This window comes from Mchenga conophoros, linkage group LG1, assembly GCF_057382185.1.
Source record: "Mchenga conophoros isolate Kocher_MC1m ecotype Shallow Benthic linkage group LG1, M_conophoros_male_GT1.1, whole genome shotgun sequence".
NCBI lineage: Eukaryota > Metazoa > Chordata > Actinopteri > Cichliformes > Cichlidae > Mchenga > Mchenga conophoros.
Window position 1 is genome coordinate 31,282,496 of NC_140526.1, and position 15,985 is coordinate 31,298,480.

The window sequence follows — 15,985 nt, forward strand, 5'->3', positions numbered from 1 at the left end:
ACAACACAAGCTTTTCTCTGTGTATGCACTTGCGGTTACCATTGTACTGCACACATTATGTAGTTTAGAAGTACTGATTTATTGTTAGGTTTTTTCCACTGATGAGCTCATTGTTTGTTACATGTTTCCAACTGTCTCATTGGAGTAAGCAGTTTGAATTTTTGTTTTAGTTCAGTTGTTAACCAATGTCATCGTTAGCCATGTGTTCTAACTGGTAGCTGTTTGGATGAAAATTTAACAAAGATTAAAAAAATAAAAAAGCCAGTCTATTTATTGCACTGTATCACATCATTGTCACTCCACCCTGTTGATGAAAAAGACGAGCATGTTGCGATGACACAGCCAGACGTTCACGTTTCATCATTTCCTCAGCATGCCATGCTCGTGTCTGGCTTTATACGCGATGGATAATCCCAGTAACTTTTGTGTTAGCTTCCAGTACACGTTCGTTAATTAATTCTGTTTGCATTCTTGTCAATCTCGCCGAGGCCTCCCACCTCTCACCCCCTGATGGGATGAAAGTTGTTACCTTTTACTGCCTAGCGGGTAAAGAGCGCGAGCAAACATCTCCCAGAATTTGTGATTCCAAAACGTCTATTTGCTTAGCAGATCGGACGCATTTAAATGTACAAGTTTGCATGCATTTTTAAGTAGGACAACCGCAGTGGCTGTGCAGCCGTAATATCTTCCCCTATGTGGGCCATGCAAACTTTGTAATTAAACATCAAGGTTTTCTTTGAAAAACCAGCTTGATTCTTGACCACTTCTGATATTAAATCTAAAAAAGCCCAAACTAACTCCCTCTTGGCACGGCATTATAAAGAATTCATGTTGTGCTTTTCATGCATGCAGAGCCACTTAAGGACACAGGCAAAGCACCACCCCTCAACGTTTAATTTCATCACGATCTAGGCTGCATTAGTGCGAGAAAGAAATATTTTTCTTGTACAATAAATGCTGAAGTGCCTTTATGAAGAGTGATGGTGGGTTGGCGGGAGAGGGTGGTGGGGGTAGCGTTGTGGTTTTATTGTTTGGAGGGAATGTCTTTGAGTGTTTGAGTGGGTTCTGCAATACAATCCAATTAAAGTTTGATAACAGATAGAGCAAAGAAGAAATATAAACGCCTCTCTCTAAGAGCAGTTATCCTTGTTATTGTTTGCTTATGGGCGTCCATGGTGCTGTCTGAGCTTATTCATATACAGAATACATTAATGTATTAATGCACTATTATTAGGGGGTGGAAGGATTTTGTGTGCTAGATCCTGTGGAGAATCTTGGGGAAAGTGTTGTTTTTTTTACTTCTTATTTTGTTTGTTCAGGTTTTTTTTTTCTTTTCTGTTTTTAAGAAACCCAGAAGGAGTTGGTCCACTGGTAGGTTAAATATAAACCCTAAAATTAGATGCATGACACTTTGATCGGATGTAGAATATTATAATGGGACTCGTGGCTGCTAAAAAAATAAGTCTAGTTTTTAAAGTTTTTAGAGTTTTAGTAGCATACGAGACAGTCTTGATTAAAATAGCATCTACAACAAATGAACAATATCTGAAAGTCATGTTCTTAAGAAATGGGGGGGGAATCCAGCAAAGACCTGACCTGAGAAATGCCTCTGCCTCTTCAGTTGATCCCGTTGAGCTACTGAACACTCGGTCTTAGTGGATACCTTTCCACTGAGATCATTTCTCATTTGAAGGTTGGTTGTTAAGAAGCTATTCTTAAGGAAAGGAAACGGGGAGAAAAAATGGAGGAATGCCAAAGTAAACAAAGAACAAGACTGAAAGTCAGTGGCTATAGTTCTTATGGCGTGAACAATCCAAATTTGAAGTTTTTGATTTAAATTGGCATCAAAATGTACAGAGGAGGTCAGCAGAGAAGTACAAAAGTGAGTGTCTGCAGCCATCTGTAAAAAATGGTCAAGGTTGCAAAAGAAGAGCTCTGAACGTCCTTCAAAAATCCTGGAGAACTATTCCTGAAGGCTGTTTAGAGAAATTACAAGAAAGCTGAGTAAGAGAGTTCAGGCTGTGTTGAACTATAAAGGTGAACATGCCAAATAGTGGCTTTTAAGCTTGCTGGAATTGTTCAGACTCTACTTTTGCATCATATACTGCATTTCCATCTATGTGCTGCAAATGTTTCCCACTCTCCTAGAAAAAGATAAAGAAATGTGGGGGCGTTCAAGACCTTTGCACAGAATTGCACTAAAGAGCTCAGGTCTGCATGATAAACCAGTGATTTACAAATCCTCTGAATATATATTGAGTTTGACTTTGTGTTTGACAGATATATATATATATATATATATATATATATATATATATATATATATAGTGCACAGTGTGAATTAATTCTGCTCTTAAGACTGTATGTGGGCTAAATGGCTTGATTTGATGTAATGGAGGAAGCCCTTAGTAAAATATTCTTGCCTGAAGCTTGGAAACCTTCAATTAGAAAAATTAATTATCACTTACGCTGCAGCTTTAAAGGGAGCATGAGCAGAAAGAGACGCTGAACTGAACAAAGCAAACCTGATATTGTTCATGGAGATTTAATACCAAGGAATTACATTCAGACCTTCTCCTCACAGTCACTCGCAGCAGAAATGACTGTGTTTTTTGGACTACTTGATTACCCTGCCACTCCTGCATTCACCTGACATCTTCGATTTACGTTTCCATTAATTGGATGTCTTCACATTCTGTCTAATTTACTCTTCAGCTGGCGTCAGATCTGTCACTTCACTGAAAGCGGTGGGGGTTTTGTTTTTGTTTTTATTTTTTTTTTAGGCTCGGCAAATTTGATTTGGCCCCGTCTCATCTTTTGAATTTCATAAAAAAACACCAAGAATAGAAATTGCGGTTGTTTGTGTTTGTGTACTTGGGTTGCAAAACCGAAAGAGACATCTTGATAATGGAGGACAAAAAGGATGTTATTATTGCGCCCTTTGCATGGTCAGACACACTCACGCACATTTGTAACAGTCGGTGCATTCTAGGAATTATTCTGACACAACGGGTTTTAATTTACGTCTCTAGTGTATCCACTTTCCTAAAGCCTGACTTGTGGGCCTCAGTTTCACGTATTGATTTCTCCACATTTCCCAGAATGACTTTCAGCAGTCTCCAACGAATGGCAGTGAACTTGTTGAATTCAGAAAGGGAGAAAGAAGTAGTGGAATGATGCCGTAGTCTACTCTTTGCTGTGATGAGAAGCTGAGTTGTGTCTCTTTTGTTATATATTTCTTCCTCCTGTTCGTGGTTGCTACATTTAGAGAATTTCCTCTTTGCTTTTAAACTTTTTAAAGGTTTAGCTCATGGATGTGTACATTTAATATTACCTCTGGCTGCTGTCAATAATAGTACTATCCGAAACATTAAACAACAGCGTAGAATTTATATTAGGTTATATTTCAAAAACTGCATGCTCTTGGCTAGTGAGCTTGATCCAGTGTAGGATTGTCATTAAAAATCATACTCTGACACTAATCAGTGCTAAAAATTGCTATTGGATTAGATCATCATCTGCTACAGTATCAATACCAACGTGCCTTCTTTGCACACTCCATCTGACACAACTTCACACAGCACATAGTCTCTCCCATCACTAACACATGAACATGATGTTAACATTATTGAACAACTCTTTGTAGGTAATTTTGAGAGGCCAGCAAAGCTCCCTTTTAAACAACATTAAAGCCATACACATTAATGTTACCTGTTTTACTCATAGACAGCATAAAAGCTGGACAGAGCTGCCGGGACGTCACCCATTGGTTTGACAACTTGTCATTCACGAGTTGTTAGCCAATGAGCATAGCACTGATATTCCTCTGTTTTGAAACATACGTCCTACTTTGCAAATCTTGTTCATAATATGACCAAGATTTGCAAAATTCAGTATGATCTGGAATGAGTCACAGAGCCCATAAACTTAACAGGAAAGTGTTTAAAGAGGTCAAGTATGAAAACAGTTTTCTTATAGATTTCTATGGGACTGGAAGTCTTTTAGCAACCACAGCTATCGACATCCAGTGGCCTTCTGATAGAATGTGGCTTTTAGCATGGTCTTCATATTTCTATCCTGGAAGTTATGTCAACCTTTCAGATTGTCTCTGATTTAATTATTAGTGAGTATCTGATATTAGCCATCTGTTAGGGTCTTATTGGGGATATGGCTAGTGGACGTTGGATAATAATAAACCAATAACATAAATTTTAGAGTTAGGTAGCAGACAATATCATACTACTATTCTAATCTTAATTTTCTTGTTTTATTTTTTGGCTGTGCTGGTATCATTCATATAAAAAATGGAGTATTTTCCTGGATTTGAAAGTTTGAAATTCTAGTATTATGCCCACCCCACACTGGTGTCTCAGAGTTGAGCTGATTGCAACATGAAGCTAGTTAAGCTTGTAAGCGTAACTTGTCTGGCGTAGCTATCATATCTTTGTGTTTGTGTCCTGAGTCTTACTGTCCTGGTCTTATGTTTAGCCGTAGCAAGTGGAGAAATTGTTGTTATATGTATCAATAAATTACATCGTGTTAGAATATATTGTTGTTTTATTGCCCTGTCATTAGTCTAATGACATCATTATTATGCTAATTGAAAGTGAAGAAGTAAAGGTTGCACTGTGAAAAATCCCTCTGCTAGTTACCCGTTTAGACTATGTAATTATGCTAGATCCTGTCTTTTCGGTAACCTTTGGTGTTTCTGTGGGCTTAAAAATATGAGCTCCCTCCAAAGCATAAACCATGTGACTTGATTTTTTTACATTCCATATTTTCTCCATGGAAAATTAGGTATTTCATGTTAGCAATCCAAACTCAGCATCTGGCCACGACGCATAAGGAGACATTTCCCCCCGGGCCCTGGCACAAAATGTAAGCCAGTTTCAGTTTTCGCCAATTACTGTAACTGACACTGCTTGAAAATATGTAACATCAAACACAGTTATGTTTTTGATCCAAGGTGAAAGACAGCCATTCTGCAGTCAGTCACTAATTCGCTTGAATCTCAAGGGAGATCCTTAAAGCCTTCTGTGAATTCTATTAAGCTGCTCATTATTATTCTATACCTTATTTTAATTAAGAATAGTGAGAACCCAACAGTGTGATTTAAGGGTACGCCTGTGTATGCGTGTACATAATTGCGCTTGGTTTTTCTCTGAGGTGGGGCAGGCAGTCGTTATGCTCATTCGTTGTGGCGCACTAGTTTTCGGCTAATCTCCATCCAGTGAGGGACGTGTTCTTTCATTAGCATTCTGATTATTATCAGCTCTACTGGTAGAGCCGAGCAGATAATGCAGGGTTTGATGAATCTAGCTAACCACCTTCCACAAAGGAGGCATTTGGTGCAAGTGCTGGGTGTATGAAAATGTTTTTGGGAGGATCAATGAGATCAGAGGAGGCACATTTTGCTCCGTTTAAAATGAAGAATGAAACCGCTTTCTGTTAGAATAAACCCTCCAGTCTTTGGATTTTGGCCGCTGAAATACCATTGCTCTCCTGGACTCATTTGGCTCCATCACACTCCGATAATAAGTGCAGATTGGCAGCCCAGCACTTCAGTTCAATAGATGGTGCTGAGCAAGGCTCTGGAAAATGAAGCGTCCACCAAGTTGATTTAAATGGAGAATTGTGATTAATTAGAATCGATAGTGTTAGCATCGACACTCACCGCTTCCCATCTACAATGCCCCTTGCCTTGACCCACACTTAATGTGCTTATGTACACTTTAGCACCTAACACGCAAGCATAAGCACGCGCATACATATTCATGTCATCGTAAGCAGTCCACTTCATTATAACTGGCTGTTACACAACGGCTGTCATGCTCTTGTGAGTTAGGCTCCCCACATACACCCACTCTCACACAAACACACACCCAGAAACGCACTCCCTGAAGACACGGCAAGCTGATGAACAGCCTGCGGAGATGTGATGAGGCAAGAGGAACAAAGGATTAGTCGATTGAGAGCTGGAGACTGACTAACTGCAGACCGAGTCAGAAAGTGCTCACTACAGTCTGAACTGAAGTTGTACAGACACAATGTTCTCCCCCTGCCCTGCATGTCTGCAGATGACTTGTGGAGCCCTCTGCCGTGTCTTCCTTGGCCCACAGTGTAAAGGCTTAAGCTTTTCCACTAAGTCTCTAGTCACTTTTTAGACCTCAGATGCATTAAGTGAGGGTCATTCTCATCTTTAGAAATGTCATGGGCTAAAGGATTTACTTACTATCTGGAGAGCACTGTATAAAGTTAAAGGCTGTCTGGTATTTCTATTAATTAATAAATTTTTTGGTCTTTATCAGATAAGCACATTGAGGCCACAGTACACGGTTTGGCCTGATGTCATTGTGCACATGTCCATTTGCAGAAAGTAAGATTAGAATTATTAGGGGTGTAAATGTGTCTTAAATATATTTTAAGACACACACTAACTCATAAACCATTGCTTTTCTCCTCACTATTATATATAATTTTTAACCCTTTAATCTATCAGTCCAGTGTTTTGTTTTGTTTTTCAATGAGTGTAACCCATGATTATCAATCATCATGCGGTTAATGAGCTTATTTTTTCCCTCTTAATACATTTTAGTTTCTGTTTACCTCTACTTAACATTTTTTTGAAAGAACAACAAAAAAAATGTGGAGGAGACATCGTTAGGCCCCGACTGAGGGGTCATTTTTGACCTCTAGATAGATATCTGATGATCGAAGGCGCTCTTTCAGTTGTGGCTTGTCTTGAGCAGCACCAAGCAGTGAGTAAGTCTGAGCTTGTAGGGAGGGGCGAAAGTATCTTTTAATCCCTCAATAAGTCAGCTCATTATTTTTTTCCTACCCTGCCATGATTATATATTAAGTGATTGGCAGCTCAGTTACAAAAATATCAGCTAAGCCAATATTAACCGAACTGTGCTGAGATATACTCAGAGAAGCTGTGCACGTCGGCCCAGGCCGGGAGGGGAGTCTGTCACTGTTGGGCCCTTATCTTAAAGTGTGATTTACCCTGGAGCCATTCCTGGCAGGGGATTTGAAGAGATGTCTGTAGGTGAGGACGGGGCGGTCGCTTAGCAAGTCTTCAGCGGAGTTACAGCAGCTAAACTTGCTCTCATAAACAGAAAAACAGACACTCAAACAAGACTCTTTGTTTCATCTGCACAAATTTCCAAGGAGACGATCACAGTTGGCCCAAAACCTCGAGAGGCCCTCCATGATAATAACACAGCATGTTGCACTTTTCATTGGAGATGGAGTGGCCTTCTTACTTTGGAAAACAACAAACTCTTCCCTCTGCCTCACTAATAAACCCAAGAATAACATTTGCAGTTTACACATTGTAAGTTCTTTTTAATTGAAGTCATTGTGCGCGATTGTTTCGGAAGCGGCCCGGGAGTGTTGGTTTCAGATCAATGACTACAAACCCAGGAAATAATTATTTTGCATCAAGATGAAAGTCGGGCTACAGCAGTGCAAACAGCCTGTGGATCCAGCTTTTTTTTTTTTTTTAAATTAGTGCCGTGTGTCTCCTGCTCTGCGTGGCAAATTAACATCCACCATCAAGGATAAACGATTGTATGACACGGGTGTGCAGGAGAAGGGTGGTGGTTTGTTTGTCTGTTTGCAAGAGGTCGGGACAGGTGGGTGCTGAAGATTTTGGCCTGTTTCGCTCCTAAGAATATAACCAGAAATTGGATGGATGTGCAAGAGAACGCTTCCAATATTTTTCAATTCTAAAGATGAGACGAAATATGCAGCTTCAAAGTCAAAGTTCAAAACCGATATACCACATTCTTTTTTTATAGCTTCATTAGCTGCTGTGGTAATCAATTTGCCTTTCCAATCTGCCTTAGCAAAAATTTACATCCAAATGCAGCTTAAAGTTAAATTTAATGAAATGAAACAGTCAAATTTGTCAGCATGCCTTTGCTTTCAAGTTTACTAAAAACCTGAAGCCCTGCTTTTTTCATTCAGGTTTCATAAACCCCTTAAACTGCTACCATAAAATTTTGCTATGAGTGTTCCTCATCTGCCTTATCGCTGTCTTGCAGGGATGCCCAGGTTTGCCAACCAACCGTTGCCAGCCACTGCGCGACTTGGGGACAGTCAGGTGATGGCATGTGAGGTCAACTCGGATCTGGTGGCCTTCATCCGGTGGGAGAAAGACCGACAGCCCCTGGAGCTGAGTACCAGGTTGATCCAGCTACCGAGTGGAGCCCTGGTTATAAGCAATGCCTCGGAGACGGACGCTGGCACGTACCGCTGCCTTGTGGAAAACGTTGGCTCTTCCAAGTTGAGTGATGAGGCCGAGCTCCAAACTGTACCAGGTAATTTGAGAGAACACCAGGTGAAATGTTGTCCATTATGAATCTACATCTGTTACTATAGGAACTTCTCGCTGTAAACTCAGTTATGCAATATAATGAATACACTAGTATTGTTTTCTAATATTAAAATATTTTACCCTGCTTGTCATCAGTTGTCACCTGTTAAAACGTCACCACATCTTTAGAGCTTTTAGACCCTCGTAGGTCCTCTTGTGAGGTAAATTGAAATTTGTATATAGTCCAGTGCATCATTTAATTACAGCAGTACATTGAGTTCTCTCTCGGTTGCTCATTACCTTTAGTGTGAAGAGACCCGGCTACCTGTGGTGAGAGATTTTTGAATGCTAGCAGGAGCGGTAAAATTCCCACTGGGGTTATCAGTGACGCAACAGTAACTCAGCTGCAGCTCAAAAGGAACCCGAATTCCATTGTGGCAGGGTCTTGTCTCACCCCCCTGGAAGTTTTATTTACTAAGTTGTTAAGCACCAGGCTCCTGCCAGCACAGGGAAGATATTAGAGGCTGTAAATCAGACTTCAACAAGGCCCCAGTGGGGGTCTTCATCTCTGTTTGCCTCCTTTACAGATGTGTGGTAGAGTGGCAGGAAGTTGGAGCCACACAAAGGGGAAGATTTTAAAGCTTTGTGACAAAATGGAAATACATTTTTGCGTGGACACCATCAGATATTGGAGGGACATGAATAAATGTATTAGGTGTAGTTATTATCATGTGTAGTTGTGTCTTTTTTTTGTTTTCTTGTGAAGGCACAACCAAATACAGCTCTGGTATTTTCGCCGTGAATTGCTGAGTGGGAGTTTCACACATTCCTGTGAACTCGCAGCAGTTCATTATTAAAAAAATAAGAAGTCTGGCTGACCATGACCCTCGTGGTTATTACTCGATGCTATTCCAGCATTAAGTTGCAGCTGGAATCATACACAGCAGTTTGAACTCATACACAGCTTTATCTGTGCTAGATATCATTATCATTATTCAGTCTGACTCTTTGTGGCTTGAGTGTCAGGCTGTCAGTCAGTCTTAAGTGTAAGATGGATGGACATGGAGGTTAGCTTACTCAACCCTAGCCTTAACCTCAGCCTTAACGGTCACCCCCCCCGGTCAATTAAGAAACTGCAGGGGAAGCTGGAATTCCTGTTGCAGGCTGCAATTTACTGTTTGTTTGTCCTTTTTTTCTGATCAATAAAACAAATAATACACTTGATAAGAGTTCAAGATGAAAGCGGCTTTGGAAAATAAAGACAATACCCACTCTTGAGTTTTTAATTCTTCCCAGAAATTCTTTGCTTAACCTCAGTCTTAACCCTGACCCCCTTTTTTTCCCCCTTCACATCTAAGAAACTGGCGAGGAGAGGAAGCTGGAATTCCTGGTGCAGCCTGTGTCTGTGACCAAGACGACTGATGCCAGCGTGCTGCTGCCCTGTGTGGCCACGGGTTACCCTGCACCACGCATCAGCTGGATGTTTGGAGACAAGCTGCTGGAAGAGAGGTACGTGTAGGGCAGCTCTGTGATCTATTGTTTGATGCATTTATCTATTCTGATTGAAAAAGCAGAGATTGTTAAACAAAAAAGAAAAAACAACAGGTTTGGATTATCACCTGAAAGTTGCCAGTAATTGGCGATAGTTACAGTAAAGCCACAAGCAGTTGTGCTCAGCTTCCCTGGGCTCTCGCACATTCCTAGGTTTATAAAAGCAGCAGAGTACTGTAATGTACTGCTCCTTTGTACCTGGTGCCTCTGGCCTCCAGAAGCTAAACTGTTAGTCCTGGCGCCTGCTCCCCAAGGTGTTAATGCCGTTCTGCCACAGCTACCCAGAGAGCCCCGGGGGGAGACCTGGACGTGCCAACGGAGCCACTTCATCTGGGAGAGCAGGCTGTGGGGTTGCCAGCTGAGGGGAAGTTCACAAATTAAGAGCCAAGACAGAGTGTCACAGTGCCTGTGCTCTCACTTCTCTGGCTCTCATTAGCTCAGGCAGTGCAGCTCAAATCCCTCAGAGAGAATTGCATTGGACATGTGAAGTTTGGTTCTCACCAATTAAGAAAGCACTTTGTTTACCTAACCCCTGTGTGCTGCTCCTGTGGAATAATAACTCTTCAACTCAACGTGGCTAAAATGTGGCTCATTCATCTAAATCTAGCTCAGAATGGATTTGGGCGTTCAGTGAAATTAAATGTAAGGTCGTCACATTGGTAATCGCGAGGCCCCGGTGCGGTGTGAACGAGAATATCATTAGACCTTCCAACCTCTGGTTCCAAGCATAGCTCCACACCTCAAGTTTTTAATGCCTGTGGAATTGTCTGAATGTTCTGACCTCCAAAGGGAGCTGGGTAAAAAGGTACTTATTAATCTACCTTCTATTAAATACAAGACAATATCCAGCTCGCATAGCCACCCCCCTAGGGTGTCTCCGTTGGTAATTAGCAAGCATAGTGAAAAAGCAGGGATGTCTGGGTCATATAGAAGAAGACCCCGATGCTCCTGCCTTCAGCGCAAAAAAAAATTGAGCGGTGAATACATCTCCAAGGTTGTTCCTTTGATTTTTTTTTTTTTCTTTTCATTAACGACGACATTGACAATTAAAAAGAATAGCAGTGGAATTTTCCCCTTTTTACCTGTTGAGAGTCTCTTGTTCCTTCCAGGCATTACATGAAAGATAGAGGAGCTCCTGTCAATTAAAAATTGGTGTGGCATGTAGTGTAAGGGAGAGAGTAAGGGGAATCTGCAAAGAGTATCTAATTGGTCTTTGGTGCGCAACACAAACAGGGCCTTCAAAGCAGTGACGCTGGAGCTGTAGACATGAGATGAGAGTTGATGAAGACGTGTCAAAGCTACCAATCGAAAGCGGAGCAGCTCAGCGATGGTGGGGAGTATCGCTGCCGATCCTTCAGCTCGGTCACATCTCTTGTTTTCTTTTTCTCTACGTCTGAATTCACAATGGCTTACAGCCACTATTATCCCGAGCAACAAATAACAAAGGTAACGCGATAAGAGTGCAAGATGAAAGAGGCTTTGGACAATGCAGACTCTTGAATTTCTAATTCTTCCCTGTAATTCTTTGCTAGTCCTTCCACTTTCTGCCCGACTTCACTGAAGTTCTTTAAGATACTTTGAAAGACGCAGAGGAAATCTTCAAAAGTCTTTTCACAATGTGCTGCATAAAGGATTTCTGCCATAAGTAGGATTTCTGTCTTAGGTCTTTGAAGAGTCTCATTAGCATGTTATTCATAACCTGTCAGGAGACATTTCATTGGGATCACTTGCCCGTATTGGCATGTAGGCCTTACTGGCTGTTTAAAAATGTCTCTATGTTGACAGACAAGGACAGAGCAGAGGGCTGAAACTAAACAGGTGGTTGCCCCACTCTCAGTCGATCAGTAGCTGATTTCTCTTTGTTGTGTCCGGCTCACGGGGCCACTGTGTCAGATCTGGGAATAATATTCATAGATTCTTCTTGTGACCAAGAAAAAGCGTGTTGGATCTCGGTCAGTCACAGTCTGCAGTCTTTTACAAATCTGTAAGCGATAGAAGAGAATGACCTAACCTAACTACCGACACCACCACCACCCTTTTGTCATGAGTGAAAATTAAGTCCTGGACCTGTTGATTGTGGCTCACCTGGGACAGAAACTTGTCCTCTCCTGCATGTGTCTGAGTGTGATTATAAAGAATCATGCGGTGAGATGCTGCCTCACTTCACACAGGACAAAATGATCCGTTTTTACGTGTGAAGCTCTTGTTTGTTTGATCAACTCATTAAATGATTTATGTTGTTTTTTGCAACCCACCAACTTTTATTGGTAGACATATTTTTCTCTACTTGCAAAGTAATTTTTGGATAATATCTCCTTTGTTATATATAAACATACACTTACTGGACACTTGATTAGGTATGTCTTGCTTGTACTCCCTTTGATCCTCAGAGCTATCTTAATTCTTCATGGCACAGATTCAACAAAGAGCTGGAAACACTCCTCAGAGGAAGACGGGACAAAGACATGCTGTGGATGAGAGCCAGAGATTAATAATAACTAATAATTTTACACAGAGAGGTGTATAAACACAGAGTCACATAGTGTACGGCAAATTCTGACCCTACCATCTTAAAGTATTCTTTTGGATGGAGATCTGGTGACTTAAGTACAGGGAAGTCTCTGTCATGTTTGATATTATGTGAGCGTTGTAACAATGATGAGTTATCTTACTGGAAGCAGGAAATGGTACACTGTGGTCATGGTGAGCAACAATATTCAGGTAGTGCTCGGGGCTTTAAACAGTGCTCAGTTTGTACTAATGGGCCCAACATCATTACACCAGCAGCAGCCTGAATTCTTAATACAGGGCTGCAAGGATGGATCCAAACTTTCATGTTGTTCACACCAAATTCTGACCCAACCATCTGAATGTGGCAGCAGAAATCGAGACTCAGCGGACCAGCCAATGTTTCCAATCTTCTGTTGTTCAGTTTTGGTGAGCTAATATTAATCGTACTTTGTTTTCAGCTGACAGTAGTGGCTCACCATGTGATCTTCTAAACTGCTATAGCCCATCTGCTTCAAGATGCACTGTGCATGGTTCTTCTGCATACCTTGGTCATAACGAGAAGTTATTTCAGTTACTATTGTCTTCCTGTCAATTTGTAAGCATTCTGGCCGTTTCCCTCTGACCGCTAGAGACAGTTGTGTAGGAGAGCCCCAGTAGTTCAGCAGTTTCTCAAATACTCAGGCGAGCCCATCTAGCACCAACAACCTTGCCATGTTCAAAATCACTTAAATGATCTTTCTTTCCCATTCTGATGCTCATCTTGAACTTCAGCACGACTAAATGCATTAAGGTGCCGATTAGATGATCAGAAATGTGCACTTTCAAGATGCTGAACAGGTGTACATAACAAAGTGACCGCAAGTGTAGTTGTCTGTAGAAAAGCAGGGCCTATCTGTTCCGATGCTACGTTTTCCAATGCACTCAGTATCGATCATACGATGGATTATTCTGCTGTAACGCGCTGTGTGTGTGTATTCACCGGCGTCCTGAATGTTGCCTCAATTCAATTTAGGCTCTGAGCAATTCTATTGCCAAGGACACCGGGCTCAACATTTATCTTGATTAATATCAGCAACAGCATATGTAGCACTTTAAGCTGTTCCTTCAACACACTGAAAATGCAGTCTTTGTAAATATGCCTTGTTTCATCCGTTATACAGAGAAACAGGCCTTTGGATCTCTCAGACATACTGGTCCTGATGACACTTATGAAAAGGACAGTCATCTTTTGTTCTCGGGAGTATCTCTGTCACCTAACAGAATTCCTCAGCAGTCAATAAAATGGATGAATTATGCATGTCGGCCAGCAACAGGGAATTGACTGAATATGTAAATCACCGCCCCCCTTTCCAAAGCCTCAAAGTCATCTGTCTCCTCGCCTCCTTGTGCTCCTGTGTTTGCTTAAATATTATTCTGTGTATTGCGTTTAGTTGTGCATGAAGACGGGAATTTAGCTCAGCATATTTGTTAGCTATCATATCGTTTCATGTATTTATAGCTGTCGCGTAAGACACCGTGTCACTGTTGTGCCCGCTTTTCAGCAGAATGACTTGTAGCGATGTGGAATCCAAACCACTAGTACCTTAATAATAATTTGAAGATTCACACCAAAGAATTGATTCCACGGCTCTTGAAAAGACGGCATGACCGAGCAAATGCCACTGCCATTTAAATCCCCACTCTTTCAGATGCAATCATAGATAATTGCCTCTTTTTTTCCTTTTTTTTTTAAAGTGAAGTCATAATGAAACTCAAAATTTGAACCTTCTTTGTTCATCACATCTTTTTTAATGTGTTTGCAGCGTTAAAACTCACACATTCAACCATTGTCGTTGTTTTGGGGTTTTTTTGTGAATTCCCACACCAATTTTCCATGTGCCATCATGAGCTTTGCAGGTTTTCAAACATTAAAGAGAAAAGACATTAAAATAAAAAACACAGGCAGTGAAACTGAACCAAAAAATTAGCCTAGCCTGATTTTCACTTGTTTCTTTCGTCACACCGGCAATTAGCGTGTCGTCCACCTAGCACTGAGGTCCTCCTCTTGCAGCGAATGATAGAGGTGTCAGTGATGTTTCGTGTGCATCTGGCTGACAGATATGATTACACAGACCACAGAACACAGTTTCTGCAGCCTAAGGAGGAAAAATGGAGAAACCTCTGTTGTCATCCGAGTGTCAGAATGTGAGTAATCTAATCATACGTAACTCTGTACAGCCCCTCCACCACAAAACCGTCTTCATAAAAGGGCTTTTACTGTGTTCATTACCGAGGTCATAGGTAAACGTTTCTGTTGTTTTCATCCCCCTCGAATATAAATGTAAATGTAGTTGCAAAACATCACTGCTAGCTACAGTACAGCAATGCAATACAGCAAATATGTACCTGATAAAGTGCATACATTAAAGCAGCATTCAAGATTCTTCTGGGTTTTCTCTTAGTCAGAAAACAAAACACATTAAGGAATTAAGATCAGTGTGAGTGTGAATGGAAAGTGTTCTGCTCCACATGTTTTCCCTCATTCAGAGAGGTTGGCATGCACGGTGGATATCCAGCACACCACGTACTCCCAGAGAGGCAGGAGGGTCCGTGTGCTTAGAATTCTGCATAGGAACTCAGATTTCTCCAGCATTGGTAAAATGATAGATGGCAGCAGCGGAGAGTGGGGTTAAGGTAATGGAGGGATTTTGCTGGCATGTGCAGGCTGAGAAAACAAGACAAACAACACAGGCTTTCTCTGAGTGGAGCAAGAGAAGTCTCTCTTTAGGCTGTCTCTCTCTGTCTCCAGCACATCAGTGTCTGTCTCCTAAAAGCATGCTTCCTGTCATAGCATTCATTTTTTTCTTTGCATCCTCATCACAATGTTGTTTTTCTTGCCAAGTAAAGAGCCGTCAGTTGTTGGGCAGGGGCAGGATCCACAATCGGCTGCGTTTTTAGTCCTAAAAGGAATCTGCTTTTTTTGCGCACTGTGTAATTTACCTCATTAGTCAATGTACGGTAGGACTGAGAATATGGGGATTTATTCACTGATAGTGGAAACAGCTCACTTCCTCTCATTTGCTTTGCCTCTTCACCAGGTGTTATGTGGATATATGTCCCCCTGAGGCAGTACTGTGGCTTTGTAAATGTGACACAGCAAGGACCACACAGAGTTCAGGTGGCCTTGAGCACCTGGAGGCACACCAGCCATCCAAAAGTCTATTATGCGAGGCTTCATTGCAGTATGCACTAATCAAACCATCAGTTTATTCTTGGGGACCTTTTGTAGGGGGGGAAAGCAAATAAGGTAAGGAATGTGGGAGTTTTTTATTTTTTCCTCTCGAGGGTCCCGCAGCTTTCCGTTATGAACCAGAGGAAAACAAAAATGTTTTCATGACTGAGTCAGTTGAGAAACTTGAGCCTGTGCTGCTGGCACTAGGTTGTTTCTCATTAATCTTGCACATTAATTTTTAGTTATTTCTCCTTCAGTTTGTTTCTAAGGCCGGTCGGGCTTCCTTCTTTATCTTGTTTGTCTCTCCTGGTAGTTTCTTTAGCGTCATGTCTCATATTGGAGCAGGTATACATTAAAAAAACAGGGCGGTGGAGGGAGAAACCATTCCAACC

The 15,985-nt window shown here is 41.4% G+C and overlaps 1 protein-coding gene across 10 annotated transcripts in view; it reads left to right on the forward strand.

Annotated features, from left to right (window-relative positions):
* The window catches only part of neo1a (neogenin 1a), a 155,287-nt gene that overhangs the window by 74,351 nt on the left and 64,951 nt on the right, over positions 1–15,985 (forward strand). For all 10 annotated transcript variants that reach the window (XM_085274958.1, XM_085275030.1, XM_085274967.1 and 7 more), the window contains exons 3-4: positions 8,049–8,324; positions 9,679–9,829. In XM_085274958.1, the coding sequence (XP_085131084.1) occupies positions 8,049–8,324; positions 9,679–9,829 (427 nt within the window). The remainder of the gene's footprint in view (positions 1–8,048; positions 8,325–9,678; positions 9,830–15,985) is intronic.